The sequence below is a fragment of the Ammospiza caudacuta genome, chromosome 11 (genome assembly GCF_027887145.1).
Source record: "Ammospiza caudacuta isolate bAmmCau1 chromosome 11, bAmmCau1.pri, whole genome shotgun sequence".
Classification (NCBI taxonomy): Eukaryota; Metazoa; Chordata; class Aves; order Passeriformes; family Passerellidae; genus Ammospiza; species Ammospiza caudacuta.
The window spans coordinates 27,252,715-27,271,361 of record NC_080603.1 but is presented as its reverse complement, the minus strand read 5'-3'; the positions used below and the strand labels follow the sequence as shown (position 1 = coordinate 27,271,361).

The following is an 18,647-nucleotide window of genomic DNA, read 5'->3' as shown; positions in this document are numbered from 1 at the left end:
GAAGGAAGGGAGTGGATGAGTGAGTGGCCTCCCACCTGGAAAATACCTTTTCTGCCTCCTGCATTGAAACCATCCCGCTGTGAGCATTAATACTTCTTCTGCAGCTCTAGGAAATACAATAATAGGTTGCGCATTCAAACCAGCTGCTCGCTTATTTTTTCAACTGCCTCTGAAAAATGCCTGTAATTAGGAAAAATCTATAACAAGAAGTACAAACAAATCAATGTCTTTCATTAGCCATAAAGAGTCGGCACTCTGCCTTCACTGCGGCTTTATTAAATTAGAATAATGAAGCAGAAGCCATAGAAAGCAAAACAAGAGCTTTGGAAAGGGCTGAAAATACACAGATGTCAGGTTAGAAACACGTTTCAAATTTAAGCGTGAAGCTGTAAACACATTTGCTTGTGCTGTTCTGATGCCTCCTCTGCAAGGCTGTGGGAACCTAAAAGAGTATATATATATAGGAAATACATATATATATATATGAATATATGAAATATATATTTATATATTCAAATATATATTGATATATAATTTTATATATTTATACACATTTACTTATTTATATATTTAAATATTTAAATATTTACATTTGTATTTACGTTTTCCCTCCTACTTCTCTGTAAAGGGTATTTAATCTCCTCTGCCAGGACGCTTTGCTGGTGCAGGAGGGTGTCAGGATGGGCACCCAGGAGCCTCCCCCAGGTGTGATCCCTGCCCACATCCTCCCCTCCTGGCCTGGCTCTGTTCTGTTCTGGGCACACACAGGGCACTGAGGATCAGCAGTCCCAGGACAAAACACGGACAGGCTGCTCAAGGACCTTGCAAGCACCTGAATAAACCAATTTTGATGCATTTTACTGCTTCAAAGATCATTGCCTCCCATTTGTTTCTGCCATGTGGTAGTTAGCTACTTTGAAAAGCAAACCAAAACCAACCTTTTCGTTATCAGCAGAAAATACTTTCAAAAATCTTCACCTGTGTCTTTTCTAATGCCGAGCTGTGAGCTGGAAAAAGAAGTCTTGCCCTTAATTTCCCTGAAATGGAAGAGCCGTGGGGCTGGGGCAGGGTGGGCACGGCAGGTCAGCCTGGCAGGGCTGGCTGGAGAGCGGCTGTAAATTGCTTATTGCTGGCTGATTTAAGGCTGTAAATTGCTTATTGCTGGCTTGTTTGAGGCAGGATTTCTGCAGCCCGGGTGTGCGGAGCTGCGTTTGTGCCCTGCAGTGCCCTCAGCACCTGGGCCGTGTGGCTGAGTCCTGTGGGGCACCTTGGGGCTGTGGGGAGGGGCAGGACCTGACCTGGCCTTGGAGCCCGCGCCGAGCAGGGGAATCTGAAATCCTCCACCTGAATTTGTCCTTGCAGAGCGTCCCTGGGGCTGGGAAAGTGCCCAGCCTGGCCTGAGGCGCTGCAGGGACGGAGCCCTGGCCAGCCTGGCCCCGAGCAGCCACGCCAGGACTCAGCTCTCCCAAGGAATGTTTGTTTTACTGCTGTGGCACGGGCTGACAGCGCCACAAACCCCCCCAGCCCAGGATAATTGAATATTCATCTCCTGCAAATTCTATTAATTCCGCGTCTCTTGTTCGCAGGAGCAAAATAATTGCTGTAATTTCATTTCAAAACCCAAAGTCAATAACCACGAGCCTGTCATTTCTCTGTGCTTTCACTGAGGATTCGCTGCCTGCTCCGTGATCCCTGCTAGAACAGCACGTTTATTTGTGCATTTCTCTCCTAAAGCCCATTTGCTCTAAGTGGCCCAGTTAACACCACCAGAGAATTCTTTGCCCTGGTTTTAAAAAGCCTTTTAAAACTCTGCCTTAATTTAAACGGGAAAATATAAATTAAATTATGTGGTTTGGTGCCCGTTAGTGTTTCCCCACCCCCCTCACCAAAGGTTCTGCATTTTTTTCAACAGCCCCAAAGGAGATGTACTTTAATATTAATCAGCGCTAAAAAATAATTTTTTAAAAATCAGGTTTTACCCACTAAAGAGAAGCACAGAGAAGGGATGAGGTTTAAACACGCGGCATTGGGACCTGGCATGCAGGGCAGGCACGGGGAAGCTGCTAGTCACGGAGCTGTAAAAAGCAGGTTTGATGTTTTCGGCACAACCTCCACCGCGACAGAAGGCTCTGGACCTGACCTTCCTCCTTGCCCCCTTATCTCCCATCAGTGTTTACAGATATGCTGATTTCTCATGAAAGAGCAGCTGCTGCTCCAGAAAGCAGGGTCACTGGGCCACGGGGTACCCCTGCCACAGAGGAATTCCTTTGGCCAGAGGCTGCTGCTGGGGCTTGTGCACCGGGGAGAGGGCGAGGGAGCAGGGACAGGGCAGGGACACAGCAGGGACACCACAGGGACATGGCAGGGACACCACAGGGACATGGCAGGGATGCGGGCTGGTCTCTCTGCTCTGCTGCCCAGACCAACGGGAGCAGCCTGGAGGGCTGCAACCTCAGAACCACTGCCCTGCCCTGGAGGGGACTCGGGAAAGGCTGAATCGAGCAACCCTGTGGGGTGGCTGGGTCCAGGCTGACGTGCCAGGCAGGGGAGGTGCTGCCATCCATCCATCCAGCCATCCATCCATCCAGCCATCCATCCATCATCCATCCATCCATCCATCCATCCATCATCCATCCATCCATCTATCCATCCATCATCCATCCATCCATCCATCCATCCATCATCCATCCATCCATCTATCCATCCATCCATCCATCCATCATCCATCCATCCATCCATCCATCCAGCCATCCATCCATCCAGCCATCCATCCATCATCCATCCATCCATCCATCCATCCATCCATCCATCCATCATCCATCCATCCATCTATCCATCCATCATCCATCCATCCATCCATCCATCCATCATCCATCCATCCATCCATCCATCCATCATCCATCCATCCATCTATCCATCCATCATCCATCCATCCATCCATCCATCCATCATCCATCCATCCATCCATCTATCCATCCATCATCCATCCATCCATCATCCAGCCATCCGTCCATCCATCCATCCATCCATCCATCCATCATCCATCCATCCATCTATCCATCCATCATCCATCCATCATCCATCCATCCATCCATCCATCATCCATCCATCCATCTATCCATCCATCCATCCATCCATCCATCCATCCATCCATCATCCATCATCCATCCATCCATCCATCCATCATCCATCCATCCATCCATCCATCCATCCATCCATCCATCCATCATCCAGCCATCCGTCCATCCATCCGTCCATCCATCCATCCATCCATCCATCCATCCATCCATCCATCATCCATCCATCCATCTATCCATCCATCATCCATACATCATCCATCCATCCATCCATCCATCATCCATCCATCCATCTATCCATCCATCCATCCATCCATCCATCCATCATCCATCCATCCATGATCCATCCATCCATCTGTCCGTCCATCCATCCATCCATCCATCCATCCATCCATCCATCCATCCATCCATCATCCATCCATCCATCCATCCCTCCATCCCTCCATCCCCATCCATCCCAATCCCCAGTTCACCAAACCCCCAGATTTGCCCTCAGAGCTGTGATGCCATTACTTGTCCCGTGGGCTGGGCAGGTTGATCCCACTGCTCATTACTTTCCAGCAGTGCTAATCTGTGGCTGCTCCTTCCTGGGCTGCAGGCAGGCCGAGGGGTTTGCCAGGGCTCCTGAGGCAGCTCCCTGAGCCAAACAGATGCAGCCTCATTAGCACCTGTGGCAGGGAGGTGTTTATTTCCATTAAGACAGCGTGGAGTGTGCCTTCCTGCCAGGCACAGCACAAACACAGCGGGAGACAGAGCCCTGCTCCCCTCCGTCAGCGCTCCCTCATCTCTCACACGCTGTTAGACCAGCTGAGCAAACCAGGCTGGGCTGCAAACAAGCAGCTTGGCTGTTTTCAGAGACCTCCAGAGAGTGGATATGAGGTTTCATATCAACAAGAGATCAATTCCCAAATCATCCATTTCACTCTACCTTATAAATCATGTGCTTTGTTGCATATTTTATCAAATATACTTTCAAGCCACATGGAGAAATGAGAATGCGGAGAATCCCTCCAATGTCTTGCAAATTATTATGCAAACAGATTTTCAAGAAAATCATAATTTCTCTTTTAAATACATCTGGGACAGGCATGCTGCTGCAGAGGTGCCACTTCCTGCTCCTCCTGCCCGTGCCCAGTTTTGGGCTAAACCTGAACTTAGTTCCTGTGCAGCCTGCTCCTGTCCATTGGGCTCCTCACCGGAACAGGACAAAACACCTCAATCTGTGGTTTGCAGTGGGAGTGTCAGGCATGAATCAGTGTGCCAAGGGAAACGCAGAGCTCTGTGCCAGGGTGCTGCTCCTGGGCGTGAAGCATGAGCTGTTTTTAGGAAACCCCCGAGACCCAGAATGGTTTGGGGTTGTTCCTTATCAGATCCATCCCCGCAGACCTGGGAGAGCAGTTCTTTTACCTGCCCCATTTATAATTGATTTCACCTCATTTAGGAATCAGAGCAGCAAAAAGGAACTCACAGAGGAGGTTCTGCCTTCCCACCCCCAGGTTGCTGTGGTTCCAAGTCAGTGGTGATCTCGCCCCCCCACTAAATATGAGACTTTAAAATCAATCATTAATAGCTTTAAAAGGTTTGTACAGCAACAACCAGGCTCACTCATGTTTGAACATTAACAGATGTATTTTTCCTTAACAGTGGGTTCTTTTAGTCAAATTCTAGAGGTTATAAAAAGGATTATCTATGCCAGTGATTTTTTTTCCGGTACATTTTTAGACTGGGCTCATGGAATAAGCTCCTGAAGCTCCAAATTGAAAAGACAAAGGTTAATCCCTTAAGAGCTGGATAAACAATCAGTCATTAAGGGATGGAAAGCACTAGCACAGCGCGAGCAGAGGCTCAAGGGCAGCAGGGGAAGATGCACTGGCCTCACCTGGGTGCGGGTGCCAGGTCCTGCTGCCAGGGGTGTGGGGTCCCAGTGCCACAGCAGGGACAGAGGGCCGTGGCTCGGAGCGCAAACCAGATGGGTTTATTCATGTTTGGTATTTCAGTAGGGAGGAGGGAACGTGGGGACAGAGGGTGCCTGCAGCAGGGCAGCCCCCAGCACTGCAGAGCTGTGCATCTCCAGCTAAAGCTGTGCATCTCCAGCTAAAGCTGTGCTTCAGGGGCTGCCCTGTGCTGGAAACGGCCTTGGGAGGAGTGCCAGGGGTCTGCTGCACTGAGGGCTCAGCTGGCACGTCTGTCCTGCAGGGTTAGCTTTGGGGGTTTATTTCAGGTACTGATGTGCCTCAGCGCTTGCTCCTTGGCATCACCTCCCTCCTCACCATCCCTGGGAGCTGCTGAGCTCCACCTTCGGCTGTCGTGTGCAGACAGAGGAGTGCCGAGGTCAGCGTGGAGGGGCACAGGGGCTCTGAGACAGGAATGCATTCATCTGATGGGCTTTAGGCCAGGGGCAGCACTGAAACCAGCCGGGAGCGCCAGGTCATGAGAGACAGGACAGGGAGCAGCCAGGAGCACCTGGTGATGAGGGGCGACTGTGCCCCACAGCTCCAGTAATGAGGGATGACTGTGCCCACACTGTGCCCCACACAAGGGTGACTGTGCCCCACACAGCCCCAGTAATGAGGGATGACTGTGCCCCACAGCTCCAGTAATGAGGGGTGACTGTGCCCCACACTGTGCCCCACACAAGGGTGACTGTGCCCCACGCTGTGCCCCAGTAATGAGGGGTCACCGTGCCCCACACAGGGGTCACCGTGCCCCACACAGGGGTCACCGTGCCCCACACAGCCCCCGGAGGAAGGAGGCCAGAGCAGCCAGGGACAGAGAGCTGCAGCGTAATGAGGGAGGGAACAATAGCTGGGAAGGGATGAAAGGATCTGGCTGGGGAGACAGCAGTGCAGAGGTGTTGCTCAAGGTGCTCCTACCCCCATCTGTTTCAAACCTGTTGGAAGAGAGCTCAGAAAAAGGGGGCTTTTAATGCTCAGTTTAAACTCCTGACACTTCTTTGTCATTACTGCATGTTCAGATTTTCCTGAAATAAAGTGAGAATTGGCATCAGGCTAAAAATCGGGATTCATTATGTGGCAGCACTAAACTGAACGATTTGATTCCCATTTCCACGACTGGTATTTTCCAGGCCATTCCTTCCCGTAATTAACCCTCGGGCAGGAGCGGGAGGCAGCGAGGGAGGGCAGTTTGCAGAAGGACAGGCGGCTGTGAGGGACGGACAGGGGGAGCTGGGGCTGTGGGCAGGAGGGGCTCCGGCTCCAGGACCACTTGGGTTTCACCCTGGCAGCAGGGGTGAAAGGTGGGTGGGAATTGCGCCTTGCTGCTCCTTGTTTGCCCGCTTTGCACCAGCGGGGCCAGAGCAGCTCTTTGGACCCATTAGGCAGAGCCGTGGGGATCATTGCCGGGAGCTGTGGGTGCTCCAGGCCGGGTACAAGGGGAGCAGAGAGCTGTCGGAGCTCAGTGCATCCCTCTGGGTGCCCAGAGTTACCAGGGACCCCACCGGGGGCTCAGAGACCCTGGCCCGCAGCCCAGAGCACCTGGGGATTTGATTGTGACCCCTGGAGCGAGTTACCAGCTTTGTATGAGGACATGAAAGTCACAGAAGTTTAAATAGTATAATAATAAAATTATCACAGGGTGAAAATGTAGATTTTAGGATTTTTGATATGGGGGCTATGGAGACAAGATGGAGGAACTTGGGTGTGTCCAGCCTTTCTTCCTCTTCTTCTTGTTCTCCATTTTCCGCTGTGATGCTGGCATTTAGGGATTGGTTTAGAATAGAAGTGCACTGTCTAACATAGGTGATAGGTATTGGGAATTAAGTGTAAATGTGTTATAGGTAGTTTGTAGTATAAAAGGACAACACACAGAGTGCCTGTGGCTGCCCTGCTGAGCAGATCTCGGCTGGGCAGAAAGAAAATTTTATAGATAAGAATTAATAAACAACCTCAAGACTGAAAAGTGAAGAGCTCTGACTTGTTCTTCAGTTGCATGGGCTGAAACAGAGACACCCTGCGCATCCTGGGGCAGCAATTAACAACCAAACTCCCAGAGGGTGGGTGTCCCTAACTTTATGAATTCCAACAGCTTTGAGGGTTGAGATGACTTATTTTACCAAATAGAGCACCTGATCAAATCTACACTAAAACATCAAGAAACGATTTTGCCAACATTTAAACAAATATATAAAGAAATATCAAAAGGGAACTTAAATGGAAAATCCAGTATGAACATATTGCTAACACTTGCTAAACATCAGCAGATGACGCTGGCTATGATGTGGTGCTGATGCAATGACAGCAACGACAGGTGTTTTCTGAGCTCTGTTTGACCTCTTCTGTCCCAGGCTTGGCTGCTGCCCCCACATGAGGAGCTCCCAGGGCTGGAAGGAGGCACCTGCAGGGTCCCACTGATCCTCAGTAGTGCCCAACCAGCAGCTGGGTCATAGCTTTGGTCACAGCACCTCAGAGGCAGACCCACATTCATCCCTCATATGCATTAGCTAGCAAATTCTTAATTGAAATGTTTAATTTTGTCTCCCCAGCTATGTGATCTGTTTGTCTTCTTGGCCATTTGAGGAAATTGTATAATGTGAGTATTAATGTGCTATCAAACTGCCTCAGCAGAATTGTCTGTCTTGGCCAGGAACTGAACAAAAGAGCTTTTCTACAGAGGATAGTAATTTCAGTTTAAATGGCCATATAGGAAGAAGGCAAGATTGCTCCCTGCTGTAATTAGAACAAGTTTTCCAGGATCCTGTGTTATCTTTAGGCTCTGGAAGTGTAGTTGCTCCACTAGGATTAATAACTCACCTCCATTAACTCCAATTATTGCTGCGTGCATTGCTATCACAAACCATCTGCATATTCTGGAATACAGAAGGGATTCCAGAACAGCTTCATTATCCTCGTTGGTTTACAATATTAAAAAGGCCAAAAGGGAGAAGCAAAGCCCCCTGGGGGAGCACTCTGTGGGGCTCCCATGGGACCCCAGCCTGGGCTGTTGGACACTCCCTGCTCATGCTGAGCACTCTCAGTGTTGGGCACTGCCCGGTGCTGGGCACTGCCCAGCCTCCCCTGCTGATGCAGAGGCGCCACCTTGTCCCCATGGCACTGCCACTGTGCCCCGGAGCTCACCCCCTGCGGGACTCTGCCTCCTGGGGCGCACACCGTGCTGTGTGACATCCACTTAACGAGCCCGGGAACAGCTTTTGTGTTCCAGGCAGCCAAATGCCAGCTCAGACATGAAAAGCAGAGAGGAGCCGGCTGCTCCTGCGCGGGAGGGGAGGGAGCTGCTCCCGGGCTGCAGCGGCGCTGGGGAGACCCTGCAGGGCTGAGCACAGCGTGGTTCACCCCTGGTCACCCCTGAGCTGGGCGTGAGTCCCCAGGGACAGCGGCTGCTGCTCTGCCAGGGCAGCGAGGACAGGACGGGAGCCCCACCAGAGCTCAGAGCACAGAGCCGCAGAGTGACAGGTGGCTCCGGGACCATCGAGTCCCCACCCTGCCGGTGCCGCCGCTTACTCAGGCTCTCCAGTGCCACATCCACGGGGATTTTAAATCCCTCCAGCACGGGGACTCCACCATTGCCCTGGCAGCTGTGCCAGGCTGCACAGCCCTTTGGGTGAAGACATTTCCCCCCGCTCAGCCTCAGGCTCCCCTGGCAGAACCGGGCTTTGTTATCCCCTGGTTCTGAGGGAGCAGAGCCCATCTCCACCTGCACCCTCCTGTGGGGAATGGGGCAGGGCGAGCTCCTTTCTGCACATCCCCTGGCAGCCCTGCGTGCCCTATCTGCCACCGACACGTCCAATTACCCTTATCAGCTCTTGAGCTGCCGCTTCCCCGGTGCGCTTGCCGAGGAAAGGCAAACAGCGGGCTGATGGTGAGGGAGAATGCACGGCACGGCTGCGCCCCTGCCCTCACCTGGGCACAGCCACTCCCTGCCCTCACCTGGGCATGAGCTCCTCCCTGCCCCACAGCAGCTCCTGGGCTGCCCTGGGCCACAGGGTCCCCAGGGCTGGTGCAGAGCTGCCCACAGAAACCTGCCCTTCACAAGGGGAAAAGGGAATATTGTGCGGCAAAGGGAGTATTGTAAAGTATTTTGTACACTGCAGGCAGAGGTATTTTAAAATGAAATAAATTGTATTTTGGGCTCCCCGTGGAAAGCCTGCAGGGTGTATAAACGAGTGCTGGGAAGAGATGCTGTCTTCTGTGGCACATGAAAAAGGAATAAAGGAAGCTTCAGGAACAGAAAGAAGAAGAAAGAAAGAAAGAAAACAGTGTGGTAAGTTGTTATTTGACCTAAAGAGTTTCCTAAGGTGAAGGTGAATTAAGCTCTCCAGAAGCCAATAGGTATGTCACAAGCCAATTGAGGTAAAGTGTGAAATTGTCATTTTTGCAGCAGGTAAGGTGTCCTGTGGTGGGGAGTTGAGAGCAGCTCAGTCTCCAAGCTCTGTGCTCACCCCACAATCTCTGTGCTCACCTGTCCTTTCCAGCAGCTCTCCTGAGTGAGATGCAGCGTGCTTTAAGCACTCTCTGTGTGTATATGTGTATATATTTTCCCTCTCTCCGGGCAGGTGTTGTGGTGACCACTCACAGGGTCCTTTCCAGCATTTCTCAGCCTGCTCCTGGCCTGGGCCCCTTGCTGGTGCCAGCACACCCTGAGGTGGTGACATCTGAGCCTCCTGATAACCAGCACCAACAGGTAGGAGCAGCTGGATGCAGGAGCAGCCTGTTCCCTTCCCACTCCCCCACGCCACAACAGCTCAGCACTAATTGGACTGGCTGGGAATTTCCATTTGTGCTCCTGCACACTTTGGTTCCTCGTTAGGGATATATCATCCGTTTGGGTTAAATCAGCTGTTAGCGGAACAAAACATTCAGTTTAATGGAAATCAGTGGTATAAAATCCCAGATTTTGCAGAAAATGCATTAAGAGGCAGAGCTGGAAGGAATTCAGCTCCAGCTCTACCAGACAGCAACCAAGTCAGCTCCAGGCATATGCTGGAGCGATGGAGGAGAAGGTGCTAATGCAACATGCTTCGTGTTGTGCTCCAAAATAAGAACAGCTCGGCATGGCAAGCAGGAAGGCACTCGTTTGCTGGCTGTGGGAGAAGGCATGGAACAGCGGGGCTGAGAAAAAATCTGCCTCGTTCTTTACTCAAGCGTTTGGACCTTTTGCAGCTGAAGCACTGCAGCCAGAATGTGCAAACTGCTGCAGCCAGGATGTGAGATCTCCATTCCCAGCGGGCTCAGAGGGCCATGCTGAGGGCAGGGATGAGCTGCCTGGACAGCACAGGCTGCCTGGTGCAGGGATCTGCCATCAAGCCTGCCGGGGCAGGGAGGCAGCTTGTGCCTGTAATCCATGTCAGCTACTGTCACAACCAGAGTCTGCTCAGCGGCCCACCCTTCCCAAGAGCCATTGAAAAATGAGATGACACTCAGAACAAGGTAACAGGGATGAGTCAGGTGTCTGGGAAAATCCTGCCCTGGCAGGGAAGACTGAATAAATTGTAGTCTCAGACCAGATTATAAATCTGAGCTTGGAGTGTGTAGTAACAGATCAAGAGTACTGCAGGTGAAGAATGGGAAGGATGGATTCAGTACAGAGCACTTCTGCCTTCAGGTGTTTGCACCTTTGTGTTCATCCTTCAGCACGCACACTGGCACCTCAGGAATGTCCTGCCAGTCCAGGTGTCACCCCTCCATGCAGCCACAGATTCCCCAGGGGTGTCTCTCTGTCATGTCAGAATTCTCCCTGAGGTCAGTGTGACCTGGGCAAGCGCAGCACATGTGGAACATCCTCTGGGCATGGCAGCATCCTCCAGGCAGATCATCATCCCCTGGGCAGAGCACCATCCTCTGGGCAGAGCACCATCCTCTGGGCAGAGCATCATCCTCTGGGCAGAGCACCATCCTCTGGGCAGAGCATCATCCTCCAGGCAGATCATCATCCTCTGGGCAGAGCATCATCCCCTGGGCAGAGCACCATCCTCTGGGCAGAGCACCATCCTCTGGGCAGAGCATCATTCTCTGGGCAGAGCATCATCCTCTGGGCAGAGCATCATTCTCTGGGCAGAGCATCATCCTCTGGGCAGAGCACCATCCTCTGGGCAGATCAGCCTTCTCTGGGCATGGCACCATCCTCCAGGCAGATCATCATCCCCTGGACAGAGCACCATCCCCTGGGCAGAGCATCATCCTCTGGGCAATCACCCTCCCTGTAGCTCAGCCTCCTGCTGCTCCCACTGCTCTGGCCACGCTGCCAGCACAGCAGCTCCCCAGGGCCCGCTCCCCTGCCCCTCAGCCTGGCTCCAGCAGCAGCACACAGCCCAGGAATCCTCCTTCCTCGGCAGCTGTGCGCTCCCAGAATGCCTGCTGCAACCTTTTGCCTTTGGTTTTGCAAAGGGTTTGCAGCGCCGCTCAGGTAACCAGGGAGCAGGCTGCAGCTCGGAGTGTGTTTGCTGATGCTATCGGCACGGCTTCGGCGTGGCTCAAACTTTGCTCAAGGCAGGAAACTCCAGCAAGCTGCCACGAGAAGCTGCAGCAAGCCGTGGCACTGAGAAGTCACTAGTGAAGCTGCTCTGACAAAGGAGTAGAGAAACGAAAAGGTTTCTCCTCTACTAATAGCATCGGTTTGCGTATTTTAGTACTTTTTTTACACAATAATCCAAGTCTTTCATTAAAATAAATTCTGCTTTGGGTCATACAGCTGACTCTCAGAGGAGCAAGATGGCTTTTCCCTATACTGGCGTGGTAGGCTTGATATCATTGCACTGCATTTGCCATGTGTCTGGCTCGTGGGTTGGGTGTTTGCTTTCCTGGGAATATGAAGAGTCAGGATTTGTTTTTCCAGTGCTCTCAAATCCTAGAGGGCACCACAGAACAGCTCTGCAAACCAGGCTCGCTGTACAACATGGATTTCATAGGTGTTACACTTCTTGTCTCCTTTTTTGCTTTCCTTTCACTTCACATCCATTTTGTGTTAAAATTTAAAAGAATCTTAAAATACTGAATAAGCAGTTGTTACTGGATAAAAACAGAAGGGGAAAAAAACTAACATAAAAGAAGGAAAGGTATTGTATTTACAAAACTGAGGCTGTTGCTTTGACATGGTAGCTTAAGTTGCCCCAAAAGTGAAGCCAGGCCAGCGACTCCATCTGCAGCCACTTGCATATTCCCACAGGGGTACAATATGCAGCTGATTTCTCAATTAAGCTTTCCCAGCAAAGAAGTTTTATAATTTAAACAGACTGAAAAGTTTGAGGAATGAATACATATTCATGAAGGACTAATAACACTCTGTCTAGAACACAGCTTTGAGCTGAGAGCAGCTCTGACTGGCTCATGTCTCACCCACCATACTTAGCGAAAATGGGAACGAGGAAGAAATGGCTGAAACCAGCAGATTGTGTTTTGCCAAGACAATAAATAATAACCATATTCTGACTCAAGTGCCAAATGTATAGCGCTTAATTAGAGGTCAGTAGAGCATATTTCTGCTCAGCTGTTCCATTTACAGCAATTAACATGTTCGTGTCACTTAAACTGGGTTGCAGAGCACATTTCAAAGGGTTGAGTGAAAGCAGAACGAGGGAAGGGCTGTTCCACCTCCGGCAGCAGCTCGGGAGCAGCGCCCTCGGCACCCACCCGCCGGCAAGGAGAGGTCTCAGCCCCGGGGCAGCACCGCCCTGCCGCACGCTCTGGGGGCTGCGGGACCCCGTCCCGTGGCTGCGGGAGCTGAGGGGACCCTGCCCATGCCCGGGAGGGCTGAAGGGACCCCGCCACGGCCCGCGTTCCTGTCCCGCCCGCCCGGGCCGTGCGGTGACACCGTCAGACACCGGCGGCCGCGCGGGGCTCCACGCCCGCCGCCCCGCGTGCGCTCCGCCGGCGCTGCGGGAGCGCTCCGAGCGCGGCGCGGCGGGCGCCCCGGGGCAGGGCAGGGCAGCGCCGGCCCCGGCCCCGCGCCCGTCCCCGTGCCCGCGGCGCGGCCCCGGTGCGGCGGGCGCGGCAGCACCGCCCGTGCGGGGGCGGCGCGGGGGGCGGGCGCGCCGGGGCCGAGCCGCGCCTCGTCCCGCCCGGCTCAGTCCGGCGGGGCCGCGCCGTGCCCGCCGAGGGGCCGCGCTCCGCGGCGCTGCCGCCGTCCGGGCCCGTCCCGCGGCCCCGGCCCTGCCCGGCCATGGGCGCCGGGGCAGCCGCGGCCGGGACGCCGCCCCCCGCGGGCGGGCGCTGCCGGCGGCGCGGAGCGGCGAGCGCGGGCTGAGACGACGACGACGACGACGAGGAGGAGGAGGCAGGTGGGGCGGCCCCGGCGCTCCTGCAGCCGGGCTGGGGTGCGGCGGGGCCGGGCGGGCACAGGGAGCCGGACGGGGCGGCGGCGATCGCGGGGGGCGCGGGTGCATCGGCCGCTCCCTGCCCCCGTTCGGCCCCGTTGCCGCCGCCCCGCCCCTGTCGCTGTCCCCGGCCCCGCTCCGGCCGGGCCGGCACGCGGTGGCGGCGGCGTGCGCGGCTCCTCGGAGCGGGGCGGGGAGCGCAGCGGGGCCCGGTGCCGCCGCTCGCAAACCTCCGAGGGAAAGCAGGGCAGGGCTCGCCTTCCAGCTAGGTTTCCTTTGCTCTCCTCTTTTTTTAGATGCGTTTCTGTGCCTGTAGAGACTTCGTTGCTTCGCCTCAGCCCTATGTGACTCTGGGGGAAGGATCATGACCGAAGTCCTTCTCTCTGCTGCTCTGAACGGAACTGAGCCCAACCTGCTATCCAGCAGCGGCTGGTCTGCGGGAAACGTCACCACCAAGTGCTCCCTGACCAAAACCGGCTTCCAGTTCTATTACCTGCCCACCGTCTACATTCTGGTCTTCATCACGGGGTTTTTGGGCAACAGCGTGGCTATCTGGATGTTTGTCTTCCACATGAGGCCTTGGAGCGGCATCTCGGTTTACATGTTCAACTTGGCACTGGCCGATTTCTTGTATGTCTTGACTCTGCCCGCCCTCATCTTTTACTACTTCAACAAAACAGACTGGATCTTCGGAGATATCATGTGCAAGCTGCAGAGGTTCATCTTCCACGTGAACCTGTACGGCAGCATCCTGTTTCTGACCTGCATCAGCGTGCACAGGTACACGGGGGTGGTGCACCCCCTCAAGTCGCTGGGCAGGCTGAAGAAGAAGAACGCCGTGTATATCAGCAGCCTGGTCTGGGTCCTCGTGGTGGCCGCCATTTCTCCGATACTCTTCTACTCAGGAACAGGGATAAGGAAAAATAAAACCATAACGTGCTACGACACGACGGCTGACGATTACCTGAGAAGTTACTTCATTTATAGCATGTGCACCACCGTGCTGATGTTCTGCATCCCCTTCATAGTGATTCTTGGTTGCTATGGGCTCATTGTGAAAGCTTTGATTTACAAGGATTTGGATAATTCTCCTCTCAGGAGAAAATCCATTTACCTGGTCATCATTGTGTTGACGGTCTTTGCAGTGTCTTACCTTCCCTTCCACGTGATGAAGACCTTGAATCTAAGGGCCAGGGTGGATTTTCAAACCCCAGATATGTGTGCCTTCAACGATAAGGTTTATGCCACTTACCAAGTGACGAGGGGCCTGGCCAGCCTCAACAGCTGCGTTGACCCCATCCTTTACTTCCTGGCAGGCGACACCTTCCGAAGGAAGCTGTCCAGGGCCACCAGGAAATCATCCAGAAGGAGCGAGCACAACGTGCAGTCCAAAAGCGAGGAAATGACTCTCAATATTTTAACAGAGTATAAACAGAACGGAGATACCAGTTTGTGAACGAATGCAGATTTGGGAATGGTTCGAAAAAATCCTCCGCTTTGAGGCAGTAGGAGACTGTAGGGCTTACGAGTGTGTGAGGAGAAGCTACCAGTCTCAAATTCTTTTTTAGATAAAGCCTCATTTTCTGGTCATAGGAAAAGCTTAACAAAGTCAGTGGAAGAATTTTAATGGAAAATAACGTGTTAAAATTCAGCTTTCCTTCAGTAGTTTCATTTATTTCTGACTTCTGTCAGATAAAGTAAAATGAAATAAATCCCCTAAAGGAGGAGAGCAATCCAAGTGCATCTGGTTTAATGACTTAGTCTCCCACGTTTGAAAATGTTCTCAGTCAGCCTGTCTTTAAAAATAGGAAATAAAAGTAAGAGCAGTATCTTGTCTTCTGAGGCTCAGTCACAGACCAGGCTCTGCGCTCACTCGCTGTTGTACGCAAGGATTTAAATCAAAGTCATGATGCAGTTGCCATTTTCAGTTTTAGTATCTTTTTTCATCTACTTCTAGTGCTGATAATTACTTGATAGTTTGGTGGCATTTATGGTTCAGTCCTCTTTCAGTGCCGGTGTTTTACTCCAGGTAGGCTTTGCTGGTGTGTGCATGGTTGTGCTTTGGGATCGCGGTGGTTGTTCGTGGCAGAGCTGCCCCCAGGGCTCCCCGGTGCCCCCCGGATGGGCACGGGAGCGTCCCCGGGCGCTGCCGGGCGCGCGGGCGCTGCCGGGCACGGGGAGCGGGGCTGGGCACGGCTCCGGGCTCCGCTGGGTGCCCGGTGCCAGCCGCGGGGACGGGCACGGCACGGCCCGGCTGGCCAGGGAGCGCTGGCACCGCGCCGGCACCGCGGCCGTGCCAAGCCCAGGTGGGCACGCTGGCAGCAGCCAGGCCTCGAGGCCAGCAGGAACACGTGCTCCTGCCGTGGCCAACACAAAGGTTCTGCCCCTGCAGCCTTTACACGTACAGGTGGTGTGCCAAGAACAGTGGATATTAAAGTGGATAGTATAAATGGATTATATATATATAATATATATATAACAATATTGGGGGGAATTAATTTTTTTTTGTACTTTGACAAATAAATTACTGTATTAACAAGATGTTGCAATATACTACAGGCTAAATCCGGCCCTTTACTATAGATCTTCTCCAAATGTGGGATAGTTCATCCAAAATTAGCCAAACTGCAACATTGTGTAACACAAGAGCTAGTGATCAGGCACGGATGAAATTCTACATGGGCAGTGTCACTCGTTTCTCATATTTTTAATATATGTATTTGAAAATATTTTGTGCTAAAAGCGGTATCAAAGCATGCTCTGAATAACGAATTTAGTGTACAAAATTAAGTTTGATGTAATCCTAAGGGTGATTTTTAATAGATCTTTGTTCCTCTGGTCTGCATCATAAGAGTAAAATATTTATATTTTACTTACCAATTCCAGCGATTGGTTACAAATGAGAGCAGCTCTAGTTATTTTTTGACAACATTGTTAAGCAGCTTCTGTTCATATGTACGGCTTCCTCTGCAGAGTCCCTATTTATTGAACTTATTTATTAGAATGCTAAATGTAAAGTTTGTAAAGTGTGGTTCTCTGTGGTCATATTCAGAATTGGGCATTAATGGAAAATTGAAGAGCATGTTTCAATCACTGTAATACTGTGTCTTCTAACAGAACACCTTTATAATAAACTCAATTCCACCCTGACTATTCACTGCTGATATGTAACCTAGTGATAAATTAAACTACTGATTTATAGCCTAGAGGTAAATGAAACTCCAGCTTAGGAAACCTCTTAAAGCAATGTGGAGAGCTCATTTAGCCCCACGAAAAATGTAGAGGTAGCGAAGAAATCTCAAGCAAGGGTCAATTGCTAATTAATCCTGACTGACAAAGCCTGTGGAACAGCACAGACTATTTATATACCACAGAAAGAGCCTGATTCACAATAAATGACTTCTCCTATTATGTGATTATTTGAGGCTTCATTCAGCTGAGGCACGTCTTGTTTGGAACGGCAGATGAATTACACGGAGAGGGAGCATAAAAATAGGATATTCTCTGAATCTGCTGCTCTGTGCTGAAAACCCCGTTCTTTTCTGAACATTGTGCGGTCAGTTCCTCGCGTTCATTGGGAAATTCAGCGTTCTGGTAATTCCGGTTTGGGCAGAGGTCGCGGCAGCCCCCGCAGAGCGCGGCCGCACGGTCTGCCCGGGCTGTGGCTGCGTGTGCCCTTGCTGCGGGCACGGAGGGCACGCGGGGACAGCGCCGTGTCCAGCCGGGCCCGGAGAGCCGCGGGACCTGCGGGCGGCCCCGAGCCCCGCACGGTGCGGGCCGGCCGGGGCGAGCGGGGCGGGTGCCCGCAGTGCTGGCCCGGACACTGCATGGCACCAAGGTGCCTGGCACCAGCCGTGCCGCCAGCCACCCGGCGACAGGGCCAGTAACCGCGTCTTCCACGGTGACACCTCACTGCGTGCCCTGTGACACTCTGTGCCGGCCGAGGTGACACCGAGGGGACACCTCACTGCGTGCCCTGTGACACTCCGTGCCGGCCGAGATGACACCGAGGTGACACCTCACTGCGTGCCCTGTGACACTCTGTGCCGGCCAAGGTGACACCGAGGGGACACCTCACTGCGTGCCCTGTGACACTCCGTGCTGCCCGGGGCTGCAGCTGAGCCTCAGAGCCTCCCGCAGGGCTCCCGCTCCGTTTGCCAGCCGCGCTGTGTTTGGCACGGGGCACTCGGAGCCACTGCTAAATCCCACCAGGTTCCTGCCTGCTCCCACAGCTCCTCCTCACCTGGAGCACAGCAGAACCATACATTGGGTGTCCCACCCGAGAGAGCGCTGCTCAGCCAGGAGCTGGGCACCCAGCACAGCGAGGGCTGGAGCCCTGGGGAGCTGCCGGTCTGTCCCTGAGCTGGCCCTTCCTGGGGTGTATTTATGGAAGGCAATCAGCCCTCCAGCTCCAGGGGCCAGGCGGTCCCTGTGATTATCCATCACCCTCAGGGCTGGGTGTGGTTGAAGAGGCCTTTCCCTGAGCCACTCACCCGGAGTTTCTAATCCATCCAACATGTGAGGTGAACGCAACTGCAGCTCCGGCCTTTGGGCTGGTAATTAATAATCAGTGACAACAACGGGTTGTAATTACTAGGGACAAGATCCAGCTCATTATCTCTCTACTTTGACCACCTAGAAGTTCCACCTTCCCTCATGCTGTGCAATCTTTCACTAGCAAATGAGATTAAACCTGTTCTCATTTTGTGGTCATGCTTGTAACCTGTTTTCCTCCTGGGTATGTTTGGGAATCTTCTAACTACAAATCATTCTCTTGAGACACCACAAAGTTTGAAGTAAACAGTTATTTAGAGCTTAACATTTGGCAGACCCACGCCACCACCAATTCTCGTTCACGAGCTGTACTTGCTTCCTGCAGCTCATGGGTCAATGTTTTTTCCTATTTATGCCCAGTAACTCTTTCATGTCTTGAACACAACTTGAGGTCAGCATGAGACCCACAGTGAAGTGCTGTCGGTTTGTACATTTGCATGCATGGGTTTTTGTTTCAGTCCAGTTCATATAACACAGAATCAATGAGCTCCTGGGCAGGGTACAGCAGCACCTGGCCCTGCTCTGGGCACAGGGTGCCCTGGGTGTGCCCTCCTCCTCCTCCTCCTCCTCTGGGTGAGGAAGGACTTGGGGCACTCCTGGGGGTGTCTGAGCCCGACTGCACGGCCACAGCAATTTCAAATACTCTGGAGGCACAGAACTCATTACTTGGCATGTGGCTGTGAATTACTGTGTGTTCCAAGGGCGGATGTGAAAATGTCTATTTTTCTGGT

General features: G+C 52.7%; 1 protein-coding gene across 1 annotated transcript; it reads left to right on the top strand.

Annotated features, from left to right (window-relative positions):
• Nucleotides 1-13,189: 13,189 nt before the first annotated feature.
• Nucleotides 13,190-16,513, top strand: P2RY1 (purinergic receptor P2Y1). Its single transcript, XM_058812140.1, has 2 exons — nt 13,190-13,326; nt 13,659-16,513. Exon 2 carries the CDS (start codon nt 13,727-13,729, stop codon nt 14,816-14,818), a length of 1,092 nt encoding a protein of 363 aa, XP_058668123.1. The 5' UTR covers nt 13,190-13,326; nt 13,659-13,726; the 3' UTR covers nt 14,819-16,513.
• Nucleotides 16,514-18,647: the final 2,134 nt, after the last annotated feature.

Excerpts from the sequence above, each read along its gene's own strand:
- P2RY1 (XM_058812140.1), top strand. The coding sequence starts at position 13,727 with ATGACCGAAGTCCTTCTCTCTGCTGCTCTGAACGGAACTGAGCCCAAC.